Raw genomic sequence first — 19,311 nt, forward strand, 5'->3', positions numbered from 1 at the left:
GTTCTCTGACTTCGAAAAACTGATTAGGTTTGAGCATTACTTCAACAAGGTTTCAGTTGACTCCTCAGAATTAGAGAAAATATTCATTCTTGTAAGTGAAATATTTGTGAATCTGGATGTTGATTTTTGAAGGAAAAAATAATTGCATTTATAAAACACTTCCAAACTCAGTTAAGGCAATAACTATGAGGGCAATCACTCAGTGAAAATGAAAATTGACGTTAACAAGGTCATCCAAGTACAATAATATAATTGTCCAACCATGCTCACTGTCCCCTGTTCTTTTAAGCACGGCTCCCAGACCAGTCTTCCAGTGGGAACCTGGCTCCTAGAGCTTTGGCGTAACTGAATGTAAAGTGGAGGTTGTTTCAGCATGGGCACAGATACCCAGCACCATTTTGATAATCTCCACGCTTCTGAGCTGCATTTAAATGGCTCCAGAACATGAGCAAAAGAAAGACAGAAAAAAAGCATGGCCTTTGAATCATCTCTGTTCATGTATTGATCTTTTTACCAAACCAAAACAAAATTAGTTTTCCCAATATCATTATTACATTGAATATTGAATTATAATTGAATAGACAGATTTATAGCCAAAATTAATCTCATAAATTGAAAATTGCTTTATTTATCTTCCGCTTTCCAAATATGATGTGTAAGCAACTAGACAGATATTTTATTGTTAATTTTTAAATTTATTTTGTTTCCCTCTTTTTATCAGAAAAGTAAGCTATATTGTCACTGCGAAATACTTGAAGGTTGTATTGCTCTTGATTCTCTCCGTAAATTGTACTTGCTGCTGAGAACAACAGCCAAGTTTGAATCTCTGGATAATTTATGAAGTGAATCGCATGTTTGATTGTAATTAGTAACATTATACTTTGCATTAAAAAATTTTGATTTATGCTTTTGAATAGATTTTAATTGAATGGGACATGTAAAATATTTATATCTCATCAGTATCATAAGAGGGGAAGTGGCATGACCTTGCCCAGTGTCATATCTCTTGTATGAACAAAAGTGCATGCGGTACTGTAATTGGGGTCTAACCAAGTTTTACAAGTTTTGCACCTAGAAAAAACAAATTTATTTATGGCCTTGCTTGTAGCACAACTTTGTGTATTTGATGTATTTGTTCTCCAAGAACCGTTATTCTTTATTCCATCTGAACTTGCAGCTTCCAAATGTACTGCCTCACATTTATCTGGACTGAACTTCCTTTTTCAGCTATTTGCCCATTTTGGAAGTTTATTGATGTTCTCTTTAATTTACTGCTGTCCTGCTCAATATTGATCACTCCACCCACGCTATCACCAGTTTGTTATAATCTGTAAATTTAAAAATTGTATTTCTGAATCTGGAGTCTCAATTATTAATGTAAATTGTGAACACCAATGGTTCCAGTAATTACCTGTGTTGGAGCACTACCCATTTTCGTCCTCTATGCTTTGTATCATGAACACAGTAATCCATTTGTACGTGATTGCTGGCTTTGCATCCTCTTTGACATTCATTGGCTGGTTATTGGATACCTTTCAAAGGCGTTTTGAAAATGTAAATAACTTGTATCAACTACATTTCAATTTCAATTGTCTGCTCGTTTATCTCTTATCTCTTCCAAGCATTAAGTAAAGTTGAAAAAACAAGATTTTCCTTTTTTTTTAACTTCACGTCGTCTGTTCATGATTATACTCTGTCTCCAGAGGTTCCCCTATTTTTGCTTTATTATTTTTCCTACCATTGATGTTGAATTGGAATAGTATTTCATTCACAGGTCACTTTCTATCTCTTTTTTAATATAGTAATTATGGTAGCAATTTATGATTTAACTTTCTAATTATGTTTTTCACTTTTTTTTAATCCCTTACTAGACTAAGTGGGACCCGTTGGGTCCCATGTTCACACCGGAGGGCTGGTCCCCCAACAAAATATTCTACCTCACCACCAATTCCAATATTGGTGGCCAGTGTGGGGGTGGGGGCTTTCTGGAGCGCTAGTATGGGTGTTGTGGGCAAAAGGGACTGGTTTCCAGAGGGCTAGTATGGACATTTTGGGCTGAATGGATTATTGGGCTGGCAGCTCAGTCAGGCCTGGTAGACTGGCAGCTCAGTCACTCAGGCCTGGTAGGCTGGCAGCTCAGTCACTCGGAGCTGGTGGGCTGGCAGCTCACTCACTCAGAGCTGGTGGGCTGGCAGTTCAGTCACTCAGGGCTGGTGGGCTGGCAGTTAACTCACGGCTGGTGGGCTGGCAGTTGACTGACTCACAACTGTTGGGCTGGCAGTTGACTCACGGCTGGTGGGCTGGCAGTTGATTGACTCACGGCTGGTGGGCTGGAAGTTCACTTATGGCTATTCCTTGAAATTCCATTTCAAGCAGAGTGTAGGCCACCAAATTCAATTTCATACCATTTCAAGCAGAGTGCAGGCCACCAAATCCAAAGCCATTTCATACAATTTCAAGCAGAGTGCAGCCCACCAAATTCAAATGCCATTTCATACCATTGCAAGCAGAGTGCAGGCCACCAAATTCAAATGCAATTTCATACCATTTCAAGCAGAGTGCAGGCCACCAAATTCAAACAATTTGGGCTTTATACTCCTGGGCCCCCGGAAGGGGCGTTACCTTCATCATGGTGATTGACAGGCGGGAGGACCAATCAGCTGATCTCAAGATTTTTTAAACATTCATAACTTTTAAACATAAAAAACTTTTTTTATTTTTCATCAATAAGTAAAATCCTCGGGGCTGCCTCAGCGGGGGAGGACTATGAGTAAGATGGCCAAAAATCATAGCGATATATGGTAGCGTTTTTTCTAAAATCAATATACAGCGCAGACAGGAAGTGGTCAATATGAGACTTTTAGTTATATAGATATTCCCCCATGTAATGCAATCCTGTATCATCTATCTATTTGGTGTATGTTCCTTCCTACCCTCGTATCCTTATTTATCAATGGAATTTTACGTGTTTAGTTTGTTATTTCCTTTCAGCAGAATTTATTTTCCTGCCCTCTGCTGAAGAACGCTTCAAATGCTTTTCTTGTTTTATTCACTGCTGATTGGCAATAATGGTTCCCCTTTTATCTCTTCAAATTCATTCCTCTGCTCAAAATACTTATACCTTTCTCTATTATTTTACCAAGCATTTAATTATGGTCACTATTACCGAGCTGAACCGTCACATGACTTGCCTGGTTCATTCTAGATTGCTGGATCAAATAACAAATCATCCTTTTTACCTGACGGGTAAGAAATACTTGGATTGTTGTCAGCAAAGAGACATTGTCTTTTGTATGCCCTCATAAGATATTTTCCAACCATTATAATTGCATTGACTATTTTCATTCTCCCTAGCTTTCATGCCCTCCAAGATTTAATTGTATTCAAAACAAAACAATTGTATTCAGAACTGTTCCATCATTTTCACTGTAGCTGAGCTGCTAATTTGCATTTATGATGACCATGAGCTGTCTACTGTAAAACCATTTTTTGATACAACCTATACCACCCAACAACTTTAAGAACTTTCTCCAGGGCGTAATTTTTAGATTTATCTATGATCTCTAACTTAATCAATCTCATTTAGTAATGTTCCGAAAAGTGCCAGCAATGGCTCTGTGGGTCTGAGTAAAGAGGTTTGGTGCGCTAATCTTACGCTAGTATGTTGACCATACAGTCTGTACTGACTGTACTGGTTACATGTGTTATGGGGATTGTTCACTGAACAATGAGTTCATGGTATTTTCCTGCTGCTGATAGTTCAGTGGAAGTAGCTGATGAGAATTCAGTGGAAGTAGCTGATGAGTAATAATTATTATTTCATTCACTAATGTACAGGGGCTATACAAATTTACAGTATTGGGCTAGTGAGATATTTAGACAGGAGTTTTGTACATGGAGAGCTCAAAATCTTAAACATTTTTGTCTAAAGTGTATTTGACTACCATCTGATGATACATCCATTCTAAACTGAGGATGCCAGACTATCAGAAGTGGAACTTTGCAGAGGTGGTCATCTTGATCAGAGAAGCATTGAGCATTCATGATGCTAGAACGTCTGTGAGTAAAAAGAGATAGATAACCTAATCCCACCCTCACGCTCCTGATCAAAAGTCCTTCAGGCCATAGCACAGCCAAAAACCATCTGGACTATAGCCTTTCTCTCACTTTCAGACAGCAGGTTTCACATCCTCTCCGCCATATGGGTGACAAATTGCTTCCTTATCATCCTTCAAATACATTTATCCATGGTTTTACCAATTGCACAACTATTTTGCATCTTCAGGTTGTAATTTCTGGAAGGGTGTGCTTTATGGTTGGTGGTGATATTGGATTGAGTGACTATTTTTGTGACTATTATAAACTTTGCCTTTGGTATTTATACTAACACTGCACATGTTGGTTTATATTTTAGAGAAGAAGAGGTGGCCCAATTCAAACTTACCATTGAGAACCCAGCATTTAAGGCAAACCCTCTTGCAGCAATCAATGAGCATCTTCAAAGGAGAATAAGACAAGAAGATGAAATCTGAAGTTCTATAAAATACAAGGACTTCTGCCAGAGGAAATGTGAAATAATTTGCAAGTTGGCTGCATTTGTCAGACCTTGTGTCAAAAAGTATTAATTGCATATACTGTTGCTGAATGGGAATCTTTCGCACAGCCCTTGGGTTAAAATTACTGTCCAAATGAAGAGACTGACGGCAGGGAAACAGAAATTAAGAAACGGAGAGACACACAACTGCAGATGCTGATTAATACACAAAAGGACACCGAGCTGGACCCGAAACATCACCTATTCATGTTCTTGAGAGATGCTGCCTAGTCTGCTGAGTTACTAGAACATTTTGTGTCAAAACAGAGATCAATGTTGGTGTGTGCAGTGCAAGAATTTTTATTTTAACATCTCAGAAACATGTTTTGTATCCATAATATATACAAAAATAAAGAATGGCTGAACACCACAGCTCTTTATTTGATTTCCCAATTGTTAGTTTATTTCTAATTCTTTTTGCACAAACCCATATCTTCTGGCTAATTGACATAAATTACAATCTGCCTATAAAACAAACATTATGGTATAGCTTTGATTATTTTGTTTGTGTCACTGTATGGTTAAGCAGTTTAAGTTCTATTTCAGAACCCTAATGGGGCTGTCCCACTTAGGCCATTATTCAGATGACTGGTGGCAACTTGCTTCCTTCACCAGCCTGTCATGCAGGCGGGGGACAGGGCAAGCGGGGGGAGCGCTGAGTGAAATTCATACAGTGCAAAGCCAATGTGATGCAGACACACAACGCGATGAACAGGAAGGTTGGCGCTGTAATTAAGACAGTGAAAGCACGGTGTACAGGAAGGGTCACGTAAGTCCTTTAAAAGAGATGGGGGGGGGAAGAGGAGGGAGAAGGTGTGGAGACAACTTTTAAGAAGGCAGGGATACACGGCTGTGAGGCTCAGCGGACATTAACATTACCGGTCGGATATCCTTGGTTCTGAAAACTACTGCTTACGTTTTTTTTCCCATTGAGCCAATGAAATTCACCAGTCAGCACCGGCTACAACTTACGAGAACCTACGACTTCCTGACAACCCACTACCACTGCACCTACGGCACGAGAATTCTCGCTACTCTCCATGGCATGTTGAAAAATTTGCGGCCACCATAATGAGGCCGCGACTAATTTCCAGAATGCGGGAACTCCTCACGACCATAAAGGCGACTACCCGACAACCACCCGCGAATACGTGGCGACCGCATAGTCTCCCGCAGTCGCCTAAAAAGTCACCTAAGTGGGACAGGCCCATAAGTGCCTCAATTTATTTTCACTTTTAATTCCAGAATTGCTTCTGGAGATGAGTTTATGTCCCTCAAATTTTTGCCCCACATACCTGAAAAATTCCCCTTGTTCACTTTTAATATGCAAAACACATTATTAAAGCTATTTTCAGAACAGTTATGATTAATGGTTCTGTTGCTTATTTTTGACAGTTCTGGGACACAATTCAGTACAGAAAGATTTCGGAACACAAATAATGAGTGCTAAATGAGCAGCTTCTCGAAATGAAACTTAAAACCAGTTGGGATGCTGGTTGTACATTCTGAAAAGTCCATCACTAATTTCAGGGAACATGTTATCAAATAGTTTCCGCGAGAAGATGTTTTTGTGCGAGCTTCAGTTATAAAAATACATCTATATTGCTGAGCCGAATGTCTTTAGAGTTATGCAGCGTGCAAACAGGTCCTTCAACCCAACTTGTCTATAACTTTCTTAGAGCTTCCTATTTCACCATGTATTATTGCAGTAAGCAATCGTGGATGCATGTTTTACTGAAGAAATACAAGTACATTATGATCTTTGGTGTTGTGGCAGTTTTAATGTGCTTGCCAAACACACATGTTGGGAGATTGATATAAAGCGATGTGTTCAGAGTAATCAGAACTTATTCCACCCAATGTCAATATGGATGAATAGCTCAACTTCACGTATATCCTCTATTGGTGGAGCCATCTTGGTGAACGGCTGCTAGCCAGCAGCCGTCCGTTTTAAATTCGTTTTTTTTATAGTTTTTATAGTTATAGCTGCCGTGAAGAGAGAGTGGACGCTGGCGCGCTTTGGCTGCCGCTGCTCTCTCTTCACACTGTGTTTTTGATTTTCTGTTTTTGGATTGAATTCTGTTTTTAATTTGTGTCTCTGTGATGTCTTTTTTACCTGTTCTATTCCGATTATATGTTTTTATTCCGATTACTATGTAAGGTGTCCTTGAGATGTCTGAAAGGCGCCCATTAAATAAAATTTATTATTATTATTATTATTATCCTTCCTCAATTAATCTATACATAACTAAAACTCTGATCTTGTTATCTTCTGGTTTGGCGGTCTTTCTATTTGCGCAAAAACGGTTCACGACAGCACTACGATTTTTCGCCCCCCCCCCCCCCCCACCCAGCCCCCCACACAGGTCCCCCTCCAACACACGCCCCCCCCACCCACACACACCCCCACAAACCCCCCCCCACACACCGCGCCCACACAACCCCCCCCACACACACACCACACACCCCGCCGCCCACACCCCCCTGCCTCCACACACCTGCCCCCACACACCTCCGCCCCCACAATCCCCCCCTCCCCACAAACCCCCCCTCTCTCACAACCCCCAAACCGTCCATCCCCCACAACCCCCCCGCCCCCACAACCCCCCCACACCCCCACAACTCCCCCTGCCCCCACAACCCTTCCCTGCCCCCACATCCCCCCTGCACCCACACACCCCTCACCCTGCTCATACACCCCTCTGCCCACACACCCCCCTCCCACACCCCCCCCCTCCCACACACCCCCCTCCCACACACCCCCCTCCAACTTACCTCTTCCCCCTCACACACCACTCCCGCCCACATACACACCTCCCCCCCCGCCACACACCCCCTTCTCCCACACATCCCCTCCTCCGAAACCACCCTCTTCCCCCCCCCCCTCTTACACCTCTCCGTCCACACACAGCCCTCCCACCCCACACCCCCCCCCGCCACTCACCCCACTTCCCTCCCCTCCCACACATGAAGAGGAGGGGGAGGGAGTGCTCGGGAATATGGGGAAATGAGCCGTGTCCGTGCAGTTAGGGGCTATGGGTGAGTGGTGGAATATTACGTTGGGGGACCAGGCCTCCCGTGTGACTGGGACCCAATGGGTCCCACTTAGTCTAGTTACAATTAAAGTTAATGCAAAGAAAAAAATCTAGGTAGGTGTGAGATGGACAGCCTATCTGATATCTCAATAGGCATTTAAAATTATATATGAAAATGTAACAGCAAAAGTACATAAGAAAGAGTTATTTCTTCATTCTTACAAATATCCAGAGAGGTACAAGCAATGTTGTATAGTTCTACCTTTAATAAACTAGCTAACATCGATCAACTCTCCATTAAAAATGCAGCATCTATGGAAAGTGACTAAGTAATAAAAATAAATGTAATTAAAATGCTAGTCTCAGGAATATTCACCACAAAGCTACCAGATTTTAATTGAAACCTACCTAGTTCATGTCATTCACGAATGATCTGATGTCGAATCCAGCCTGGCATGTATGACTCCAAATCCACAGTTATAACGTTGATTTTCAGCTGCTCCTCAATATGATGTAGCAAGGGATCAATTTTATCAAATCTCTCAGTTAAAATGGAATTAGAAAACGAGATGGATTACCCTGCATTCACGTAGGTATTTAATCAATTGTACAAAATGCCATGAGCATCTGGGACTGTTGTCTAAAGTGGAAAAGCTGGCCTACAGATAAATGAAACAGCAGTCTGACAGATGTACAGGTAATTCTGCGAACGCGTTTCTATGACACAGTTTGATGTAATGCAATCAATGAATTGGGGAATGTTATTTGTATTACAGGAGCCTAATTGGTGAAAACATGATTTCGATCGGAAACTGGAGAAATACTTAAAAGTAACTTTGGAAATTGGCAAGCAGAAAATAAGCGCTGGAGGGGAGAAACTGTTTTTATGTGGCTATCTGGCATCTTGGAAAGGGAGAGGAGGGGGCGTCTGCCTCATGGTCAACTCTGCGTGGTGCTCAGATGTGGCAGTCCTATCCAACTCCTGCTCTCCGCATCTGAAACACCTGGCTGTGAAGTGCCGTCCCTTCTACCTACCGAGGGAATTCACCTCCATCATCCTGACTGCGGTCTACATCCCACCCCAGTCTGATGTCCATCTGGCACTGGGGGAGCTGCACGCCGTGGTCAACAAGCACCAGACGGCTTACCCCGAGGCATTGACCACCATAGCCGGGGACTTCAACAAAGCTAACCTTAAGAAATTGCTCCCTAACTTCCACCAACATGTCTCCTGCAGCACCAGAGGATCAAACACCCTCGACCACTGCTACACGACCATCAAAGACGCCTATCGCTCCATCCCTCGCACTCACTTTGGTAAATCTGACCACACTGCGGTGCTGCATCTTCCTGACTACAGGCAGCAATTGAAGAGCACACCCCCAGACGTGAGGATTGTACAGAGCTGGTCGGGGGGGGGGGGGACAACTCCAGGACTGTTTGGAGTCTGTAGACTGGCCAATGTTCAGGGACCCGGCAACGGCCCTGAATGAATACGCCGCAGTCGTTACGAACTTCATAAAGAAATGTGTGGAGGACTGCATCCCAACAAAAACCTTCTGAGTGTTTCCTAACCAGAAGCCTTGGATGAACCATGAGATCCGCACTCTTCTGAAGTCCCGATCCTGGGCATTCAGGTCTGGAGATACAGAGGTCTACAAGAAGTCCAGATACGACCTTGGTAAGGCCATCAAAAAGGCCAAAAGGGTCCTGCTCCAAGCTGGAGGATTAGACGGATGTTCCGCAACTGTGGCATGGCTTGAATGCCATCACCTCCTACAAGGCGAAATCAGGAGGCAGCTCAATTGTCAGCGAAGCATCACTCCCTGACAAGCTCAATGCGTTTTACGCACGCTTTGATAGGGAAAACACTGATGTGCCTTCCCGAGCCCCCTTTCGCCGTAATGGTATTTCAGTCACAGTCACAAAGGCTGACGTCAGAAGATCCCTCGGAAAGCACCTGGAACTGATGGTATACCCGGTCTTGTTCTAAAAACCTGTGTGGACCAACTGGCTGGTGTTTTTACGAACATTTTCAACCTCTCACTTCTGAGGTTCCCACCTGCTTTAAAAGGGCATTAATAATACCGGTGCCCAAGAAGAGCATGGTGACGTGCCTCAATGACTATCGACCAGTGGCACCTAACATCTGTGGTGATGAGGTGCTTTGAGAGGTTGATTATGGCGCATATCAACTCCTACCTCGACAAGAACCTCGACCCACTGCAGTTCGCTTACCGCCACAACAGATCAACGGTCGATGCGATCTCACTGGCTCTCCACTCCACTCTGGAACAATTAGACAACAAAAACTCATATGTCAGGCTGTTATTCATTGACTACAGCTCGGCGTTTAATATGATCATCCCCTCCAAGCTGGTTACCAAGCTCTCAGATCTGGGTCTCTGCGTATCCCTCTGCAATTGGATCCTCGACTTTCTCATCCACAGACCACAGTCCGTCCGTATTGGTGGAAATGTGTCATCCTCGATAACAATCAGCACGGGAGCACCTCAAGGCTGCGTGCTCAGCCCCCTGCTGTACTCACTCTATATTCATGACTGCTTAGCCGGACATAGTGCGAACTCCATCATCAAGTTCGCTGACGACACCACTGTTGTGGGACAGATCACTGATCGTGACGAGTCAGAGTATAGATTGATCGATTGACCAAATGGTGCCAGCACAATAACCTGGCTCTCAACTCCAGCAAAATGAAGGAACTGATTGTGGACTTTGGAAGGGGTAGGATAGGGACCCACAATCCCGTTTATATCTATGGGACGATGGTGGAAAGGATCAAGAACTTCAAATTCCTGGGCGTGCATATTTCCAAAGATCTTTCCTGGTCCCAGCACACTGATGCAATTATAAAGAAAGGACATCAGCGCCTCTACTTCCTGAGAAGATTATGGAGAGTCGGTATGTCAAAGAGGACTCTCTTGAACTTCTACAGGTGCACAGTAGAGAGCATGCTCACTGGTTGCATCGTAGCTTGGTTCGGCAACTTGAGCGTCCAGGAGCGGCAAAGAATACAGCAAGTTGTGACCACTGCCCAGTCCATCGTCGGCTCTGACCTCCCCACCATCGAAGGGATCTACCGCATCCTGGTCCGCTGCCATCGGGTAGAAGGTACAGGAGCCTGAAATCTGGTACATCCAGGTTCATGAACAGCTTCTTCCCTACAGCCATTAGGTTATTATCAAACAAACTTTGAACTATAACAGCCCATTGCACTTTATCTGTTTATTTATGTGTGTATATATCTGGTCTATGCTATATAGTCACACTGAACTGTGCTGTATTTATGCTTACTATATTCTGTTGCGCTGCAGCAAGCAAGAATTTCATTGTCCTATCTGGGACACATGACAATAAACTCTCTTGACTTGACTTTTTTGTTTGTTTATTTGTGTTAGAAGCAATTGTACAAAAAAAAATGATCGACATAGCAGTTATACAATTTTCGTACAGCTTCAGTTTTAACATTTTATAAACTATTATCTAGATAGGGGAAAAAGGAAAGAAAGAAGAAAAGAAAAAAGCAAAGAAAAAAAACAGAACTAGAAAAGGTGAAAAAGAAGCGGAGCTATACCCAACTACCTTTCCGTAGGCCCGCTCACCCAGCCCTACCATCGGTTTTGAGTTTGTGTTCAAACATTATGTTGTTGAAGAAATTCAATAAAAGAAGACCATATTTTTGAAAATTGATCTGGTTTGTCAGTCAAGACGATCCTTATTTTTTCTATATGTAGTGTCTCGGTCATTTCTGTGATCCATATCTTCACTGTGGGGACTGTTATCTTTTTCCAGAATTTAAGTATACGTTTTTTTGCAGTTATTAAACCGTAGTCAAGGAAGTGCCTTTGAAATATCGTTAGATTAGCGCAGCCCTCTGACATTTCTAATATTATTCGTCTTGAATCTGGCTCCAATGGAGTTTTAATGTTTTAGAAATAATATTGAATATTTCCGTCCAGAAGTTTTGTATTTTTATACAGGATACAAAAGTGTGAGAAAATGCCATTTATCACAAAGAGGAGAAACTGTTGGGAAAATCTTGTTCAATTTGGTCTTTGAGTAGTATAACCTAGGCAATACTTTAAATAGCATCAGGCAATGCTTGGCTTTTAAAGAACAGTAATGTATGTATTGTAGGCTTTCATCCCATATATCTTTCGAAATGGGTTGACCCAGCTCGTCCTCCCATGCTCGCCTATAAATCTCAGAAGGTGGAGTGTCAATATTTAGAAAGGTATTATAAATGTAAGATATCAACTTGCTTGTATCGGTATGTCTCTCTTGACTTGACTTGACTTGACTTCCATCAGTAATCAAACACCATTGTCTCTAGAGAACAATCTGTTATTTTCACCACAGGTGGCCATTGAAATTGATGTGATCGCTTCTGTTCCTGTACTTCCTCAATTCCGTCCAAGGACCCCGACAGTCCTTTCACGTGAAGCAGAGGTTCACTCCAACCTCATCAACTGCATCTGCTGTTCCAGGTGTGGACTCATATATACAGTATCAATGAGACCAAGCGCAGACTCAGTGATCGTTTCGCTGAACACCTCCGCTAAGTCCACTGAGGCCTACGTGTTCTCCCTGTTGCTAAACACTTTAACTCCCTCTCCCATTCTCATACTGACCTTTCTGTCTGGGCCGTCTCCACTGTCAGAGTGAGGCCCAGCACAAATTTGAGGAACAGCACCTCATATTTTGCTTGGGAAGCATACAAGCCAGCAATATAAATATTCATTTCTCTATCTTCAAGTAACCCTTGCTCTCCATCTCTCCCCCATCCTAGTTCTCCGACTAGTTCTACTGTCCTCCTGCATACAATTAGAATAGAATAGAATAGAATAGAATAGCCTTTTATTGTCATCCAGACCGAAGTCTGAACGAAATTTAAGCAGTCATACATATAATATAATACAATACTGATTGTATGCAGCATTGTCACCTTCCCCTCGGCTAACAACGAACCATTCTACATTTCCCTATCATCTGCTTTGATCTGTCGTTTTCACAACTTACCCTTTCTATCTCTCCCCTGACTCGCAGTCTGAAGAAGGGTATCAACCCGAAACATCACCTATTCCTTCTCTCCAGAGATGCTGCCTGTCCTGCTGAGTTACCAGCATTTGTGTATCTTCGGTGTAAACCGGCATCTGTAGTTACTTCCTACACACATCGCTTCTGTTGACAAGTATACAATATTACTTAACCTTTCGGCTTTATTTTAAGCTTGCAGTAACTAAAATGAACTTCGTTATTGAAAAGACCTTTTATTTCTGAAAATTCTGCAGAAAAATAACTTCTATTGTAATTCTGAAACTCCGTAGCCCCTAACCTCCTTTTCCATATTAACACAATTGTCTTTGTAACATTCCTTTCTGTAACATATTTCTTAGTGCAATTATCACTTTATAATGGAACTACCTGTATTTGCTAACTTGTCACTTAAAACAATATTCCCGATTTTTCTATTGCAATCTGTTTATAGTTTATGTCTCAGCAGCAGGACAGTTGCAACAATGGTGATGAAACGGAGGTGAGGAGAGGATTGGTGCAGGGAGTGCAGAGGATCTTCTCATTCCAAATCCTATGAATTCTTAATGACATCATGGTCAAGGTATCCTCTTCATAACCGCCTGCTATCCTCCCTTGCCTGATCAATCAGTTCATCATGTTGAACAAGCTTGGAAAAAGCAATGGGAGTTGTAAGGACACAAAATGTATCTGCAATACAATGGAGCAAAATATGATTGAATGTGACCTTTAAAGACCAATCTTCCCTGGAGGGCATACGCAACTCATTATATCTCAGTCAGCTGTTAACTAATTAGTGAAAACTTAAAGTTGTCTAATACTATCAATTTATTTCTCAATTATTTGTGTGTGAATTAGAAACGACAGCATTCATCCATTTGTAAGGAAATTGTAAACTGATATTTCACACTGGTTTCTTAAATACCCTCAGCTTTTTTTTCAAATTTGTGTGTGGCTGATGTGTTCTTTTTGGAATGGAATAATTCTTGCTATTTGCCGTACTATGTTATTAACTGGAGGAAGTAAAATGTGGAAATATTCACTCTGATTCTGATATAATGAAAGCAGGATGTCATCCCACAGTTCTCTCCTGTGACATTGATGTGCACCTGGTGAATTTTTGTTTTTAAAACAAGTTCAGATGTCTTTTCTGAAATGTTCATCCAGCCTTTTCGTGTCACTTTAAAACTTACCCAATAGATTCCTCTTCCATTTGACTATTTATTTTGTGTCTCTTGTACTGAGAATTATTCTTATTGTAGGATGTCTGCACAGAGTGTTACGTATTGTTTCCTTGTGTTTGCCGTAACTAGACATATCACAATGCATTCAACATTAATTAACAAAGTCCAGCTTAAATCCTATATGGCACGTATGATGTTTTGTCTTGGGTACTTGGGAAGGGGAAAAGACCATTAGGTTTGCAAAACATTTTGCAGAACTCATTCATTTAGCTAAACTCTCCCCATCCGCACTGATTGGTGCCAGGCCTCAAAAAGTTTGCAAACTGACAAGAATATTTAATTCTCATATGTACCAAAACAGAACTATGAAATTTGTACTTACAGTAGCATAACAGGTTTGTAAACATCGTACCCGGTAGATAACATAATAAAACAAACAAGAAAACGTTCAATAAATTATTTTTTAAAAGCAATGTTACTGCAAAACTAAGAGAAAAATCAGATGCCCTTAGTGCAATCAAGGTAGTTTGTAGTTCGATGTTTCATTGGTATTTGTGGTGTTCAATTGCCTGATGTTGATGGGATGAAGCCGTTCCTGAACCTGGAGGTCACGGTTCAGACTCCTGTATCATCTTCCCGATGGCAAGAGTGAAATGAGAGTGTGGCCAGGATGGTGTGGGTCCTTGATGTTGGCTGCCTTTTTGAGGCAGAACCTATAGATTCTTTCAATGGAGGGGAGGTCAGTACCCCAATGTCCACTATTTTTTGTAATCTCCTACATTCCTGAATGTTTGAGTCACTGAACCAGAGCAAAATGCAACCAGTCAATATGCTCTCTCTTGTACACCTGTAGAAATTAAAAAGTATTCCTCGACATACTGAATCTCCACAATCTTCTAAGGAAGGGTAGAGGTGTTAATGGGCTTTCTCTACGATCGCACCAATGTTCTGGGTCCAGGACAGAGATAATCACACCAAGGAACTTGTTGACATTCTCCACCACCAACCCATTGATGAAGACAGGTTCGTGGATCCTCTGCCTTTCTCTTCTAAAGTCAACAATTAATTTCTTGCTCTTTTGGATGTTGAGGGAAAGGTTGTTGTTCTGGCACCATTCATTCAAACATTCTTATCTCCTTTTTATACTCTGACTCATCATTATCCGTATATTGCCCAACACTAGTGGTGTCGTCAGCAAATTAAAAAATGTAGTTGGAACTATCCAGCTACAGTCGAGAATAGCCTGAGTAGAGCAGGCAACTGAGCACTCAGCCTTGAGGTGCCCATATGCTGATGGTTATCGACGAGGAAGGGTTGTTGCCAATTTGTGCTGATTGTGGAGCAGAGCCAGGTAGATTTCCCAAAGTGAGGGCGAGGGATGGAGCAATAGGCATCTTTAATGGGGGAATATTAATGGCCAAGCGTGTTTGATCCTCAGGTGCTGCTGGGCACGTGATGATGGTAGGTTGAAAGTAACTGGCATTTTGGGAAAGGTTTAGGGTTATGCCATATGGTGTTTCTTGATCACGACGTGCAGCTCCTGTACAAGACTAACATCTGCCTCGTGGAATGTAGACCCTGGTCATGATGAGAGAGGTGAATTTCCTCAGGAGGTAGAAGTGATGGCACTTCACTGTTCCATGTGCGGAGAGCAACAGTTGGACAGGAATGCTACGTCTGAGCATCATAGTTTATCATGAGGCAGACACCTCTGCCTCTCCTTTTCCCCCGATGTCTCCATTCAGTCTAAGCGATGAATGGAGAAAGCTTTTGACACATGGCATTCCTTCATCTCTTTTTGATAAATCAATAATTTTAAAGGAACCGTGTGTAATACGTGCGAGTTTACTGATGCTACAGTGGCAGTTAGTTCAAGTTCAAGTTCAAGTGAGTTTATTGTCATGAGTCCCTGATAGGACAATGAAATTCTTGCTTTGCTTCAGCACACAGAACATAGTAGGCATTTACTACAAAACAGATCAGTGTGTCCATATACCATAATATAAATATATACACACATGAATAAATAAACTGATAAAGTGCAAATACCAGATAATGGGTTATTAATAATCAGAGTTTTGTCCGAGCCAGGTTTAATAGCCTGATGGCTGTGGGGAAGTAGCTATTCCTGAACCTGGTTGTTGCAGTCTTCAGGCTCCTGTACCTTCTACCTGAAGGTAGCAGGGAGATGAGTGTGTGGCCAGGATGGTGTGGGTCTTTGATGATACTGCCAGCCTTTTTGAGGCAGCGACTGCGATAAATCCCCTCGATGGAAGGAAGGTCAGAGCCGATGATGGACTGGGCAGTGTTTACTACTTTTTGTAGTCTTTTCCTCTCCAGGGCGCTCAAGTTGCCGAACCAAGCCATGATGCAACCAGTCAGCATGCTCTCTACTGTGCACCTGTCGAAGTTAGAGAGAGTCCTCCTTGACAAACCGACTCTCCGTAATCTTCTCAGGAAGTAGAGGCGCTGATGAGCTTTCTTGATAATTGCATTAGTGTTCTCGGACCAGGAAAGATCTTCAGAGATGTGCACGCCCAGGAATTTGAAGCTCTTGACCCTTTCAACTATCGACTCGTTGATATAAACGGGGCTGTGGGTACCCATCCTACTCCATCCAAAGTCTACAATCAGTTCTTTGGTTTTGCTGGTGTTGAGGGCCAGGTTATTGCACTGGCACCATATGGACAGTTGCTCGATCTCTCTTTAGGAAAAGGATGCAGCGAGTCTACAAAACATGTTATATGAAAGTGCAAGGACATGACTGTTATAATGTGGAAAATGTGAGGTCAACCAATTTGGTAAAAAAATTAGAGAGGTGGAGTATTTTTTTGAATAGAGAGATTGAAAAGAGTTGGTGTTCTAAGTGACTCAGGTAATCTTATGGATGAAATGCAGGACTGGCAAGCAAACGAGAAGGTAAACCGGTATGCAACCCTTCATTGTAAGATGATTTGAGTGCAAGTGGGAAGACATCTTATCAAAGTTATGTAGGTCCTATGATAAGCACACCTGATCTCCCTTCCAAAGGAATGCTTAGACTTGCAATACAGGAAATGCACCAAAGGTTCCCCAAGGAATTGTTCATAAGGAGAGATTACAGACTTGATGTAAATTGTGAGGTAATCACATTGAAACATACTGTAATTGTTTTTAAGGCTGAACATGGTGGATGTAGGGATGTTGTTTAGCCTGGCTGGAGTGTCTCAAACCATTGGTCAAAGAACCTCAAAACAAGGAATTGTCCATTTAGGATGGAGGTAGGAAGATGTGTAAGAAGGAACTACAGATGCTGGTTTCAACTGAAGATAGACACAAAAAGTTGGGGTAACTCAGAGGGACAGGCTGCATCTCTGGAGAGAGGAATGGGTAACGTTTCGGGTCGAGACTTTTCTGTTTGTTCACCCAGTGGAAAGTTGATCTTAAGAATTCAATAACACAAGGGCTTTTGAAGCTCAGTCACTGATTATATCTCGATGGACATTCATGGATTTGTAGATATTAAAGAATTTTGGCAATATGCAGTTGGTGTATGAAAGTGACATTGAGGCATAAGATCAGCCATGGTCTTAGAACGGTGGAGGAGACTCAAGGGGATGAATGGCCTCCAATTCCATTTTTTTTATGTTTACATCTCTCCAGTTCCCTAAATATGCCTCTGATGACCAAAAGGCACTATCTTTATCTTTTGGACTTTAATGCTTAAAATTGATTTTGCTTTCTTTTAATGCGTCAAATGTTACACTGTTCATGTAAATCGAAATGCTAACATCAAACATTAATGTAATTCCCTTTCACGGCAGATGCTGCCTGAGTGTTTCCAGCATTTTCTATTTTTACTATGGACAATCCCTCTACTTGTATGTTAAAAATTCCCTTAATCATTATAGAAACCTGAACCTGGTGTCCTTTAAGTTAGCACATTCATTAGATTCAAACCCGAGCAAAAGATAATGGGACGGACAAAATTGTCTGCTGGAAAATGACTCCAATTGACCGAAGCGAGAGTTGCATTTTGCTTTGTGTCTTTTTATTGTTACAGATCAAGGATATTTCATGCATTCTTGATCACCATAGGATTAGAGTCTTGTCTTGGTTTCAATGTAATTGTATGTTTTTTAATGAAATTCCCAGACCTTTGCTGTAGCTCTTTTACATTTTCCTCAGTTTTAAGAAGATTCCTTAATTTCATAGTGACTTGGATTCAACTTCCAGAGGCAAGGACAGTGGGTTTTATGCAGGTTTTAAGATGTGCTTCTATTTTAATTAAAACCGTTCACTTATAATTGATTTCTTGCATAACATTCCATAAACGTGTGATCAAAATGGTCTGTGCATTTAGAGGGTACATACAACACTTCGTCAGATTGTGTCTTTTTTGCAATAAAGCATTGAATTTGTTTTCTGAGAAGAGGGTTGATTTTACATAAGCAAATAAACCTGTTGCCAATATATGGAATAATGCTATTCATGAAACACCTCCTTTAAGATATATGTTTGTATTGAGTAAAATTAGAAATTAACTATTTACAAGTTTATTTACATCCTCAAAGAATGCTTATCAGAATAACCTGTAAATTGGCAAAATTAAATTTTGGCTAATAGCACTTTGTCTCATTTGAACTAATGGAAATACACCATTAGATGTATCATCTTAGAAAATGCAATGATGTAGCATACATTAAGTAAAGGTACTACAAGCCAAGGATTAACCACCTCAAAAGAATCTTTGCGATCAGCTGATCCAGGAGTTGCAGAACATGGGGCTGACACTTAAACTCAAATGTTGGTGGTCCCAGACTTTTAATGGTTTGCACTAGACAGGCACGCAGCAGGAAATGAACAAGAAAGGACATTAAAGGACAGTATTGGAGGAACTCAGCGGTTCAGGTAGCATCAGTGCAGGAAAATGGGCTGTTGCTGTTTTGGGTTTAGACCTTTAGGACTGAAAGAGTCGAGGGGAGGTAGACAGTATAATGAGGTGTGTTGGGTGGGGCAAGAGCTAGCACATGAATAGGTAGATCAAGGGGAGGAGGGGGAGATTGGGGGATGGGATCAGGTGGGTGAGAGACGGGTGGAGATAACTCGGGCAGGAATATGATAGGGAGAGATAATCAGGGGTTGTAGATGATGGAATCTTAAGGCATAGGAAGGTGAAGTATACAACCAAATGGTGGGCAGATGGAGAGGTGGCTGAGAGAGTGTTGTGTGCTGAGGAAAAGGCTACGTGCGGGAGGGATCTGGGTGGATAGAGGGACCAAGGGTGAGCAGGTTAAGTAAAATTAGAGAATGTAATCTTCATGCCATCGGGTTGTGGATCATCAAGGTGAAAATTTAGGTGCTATGTCTCTTGGTGCATTTGGCCTCAACCTGGCAGTAGAGGAGGCAGAGGATAGGCAGGTCAGTGTGGGAATGGAGAAAGGAATTGGAAGTGGCTAGCCAT

General features: G+C 41.9%; 1 protein-coding gene across 1 annotated transcript in view; it reads left to right on the forward strand.

Annotated features, from left to right (window-relative positions):
- fam207a (family with sequence similarity 207 member A) overlaps window positions 1-4,987 on the forward strand; it is a 108,488-nt gene extending 103,501 nt beyond the window's left edge. The window contains exon 6 of the mRNA XM_033024435.1: window positions 4,415-4,987. Coding sequence (XP_032880326.1) covers window positions 4,415-4,532 — 118 coding nt within the window. The 3' untranslated portion in view covers window positions 4,533-4,987. The remainder of the gene's footprint in view (window positions 1-4,414) is intronic.
- Window positions 4,988-19,311: the final 14,324 nt, after the last annotated feature.

This window comes from Amblyraja radiata, chromosome 7, assembly GCF_010909765.2.
Source record: "Amblyraja radiata isolate CabotCenter1 chromosome 7, sAmbRad1.1.pri, whole genome shotgun sequence".
NCBI classification, from domain to species: Eukaryota; Metazoa; Chordata; class Chondrichthyes; order Rajiformes; family Rajidae; genus Amblyraja; species Amblyraja radiata.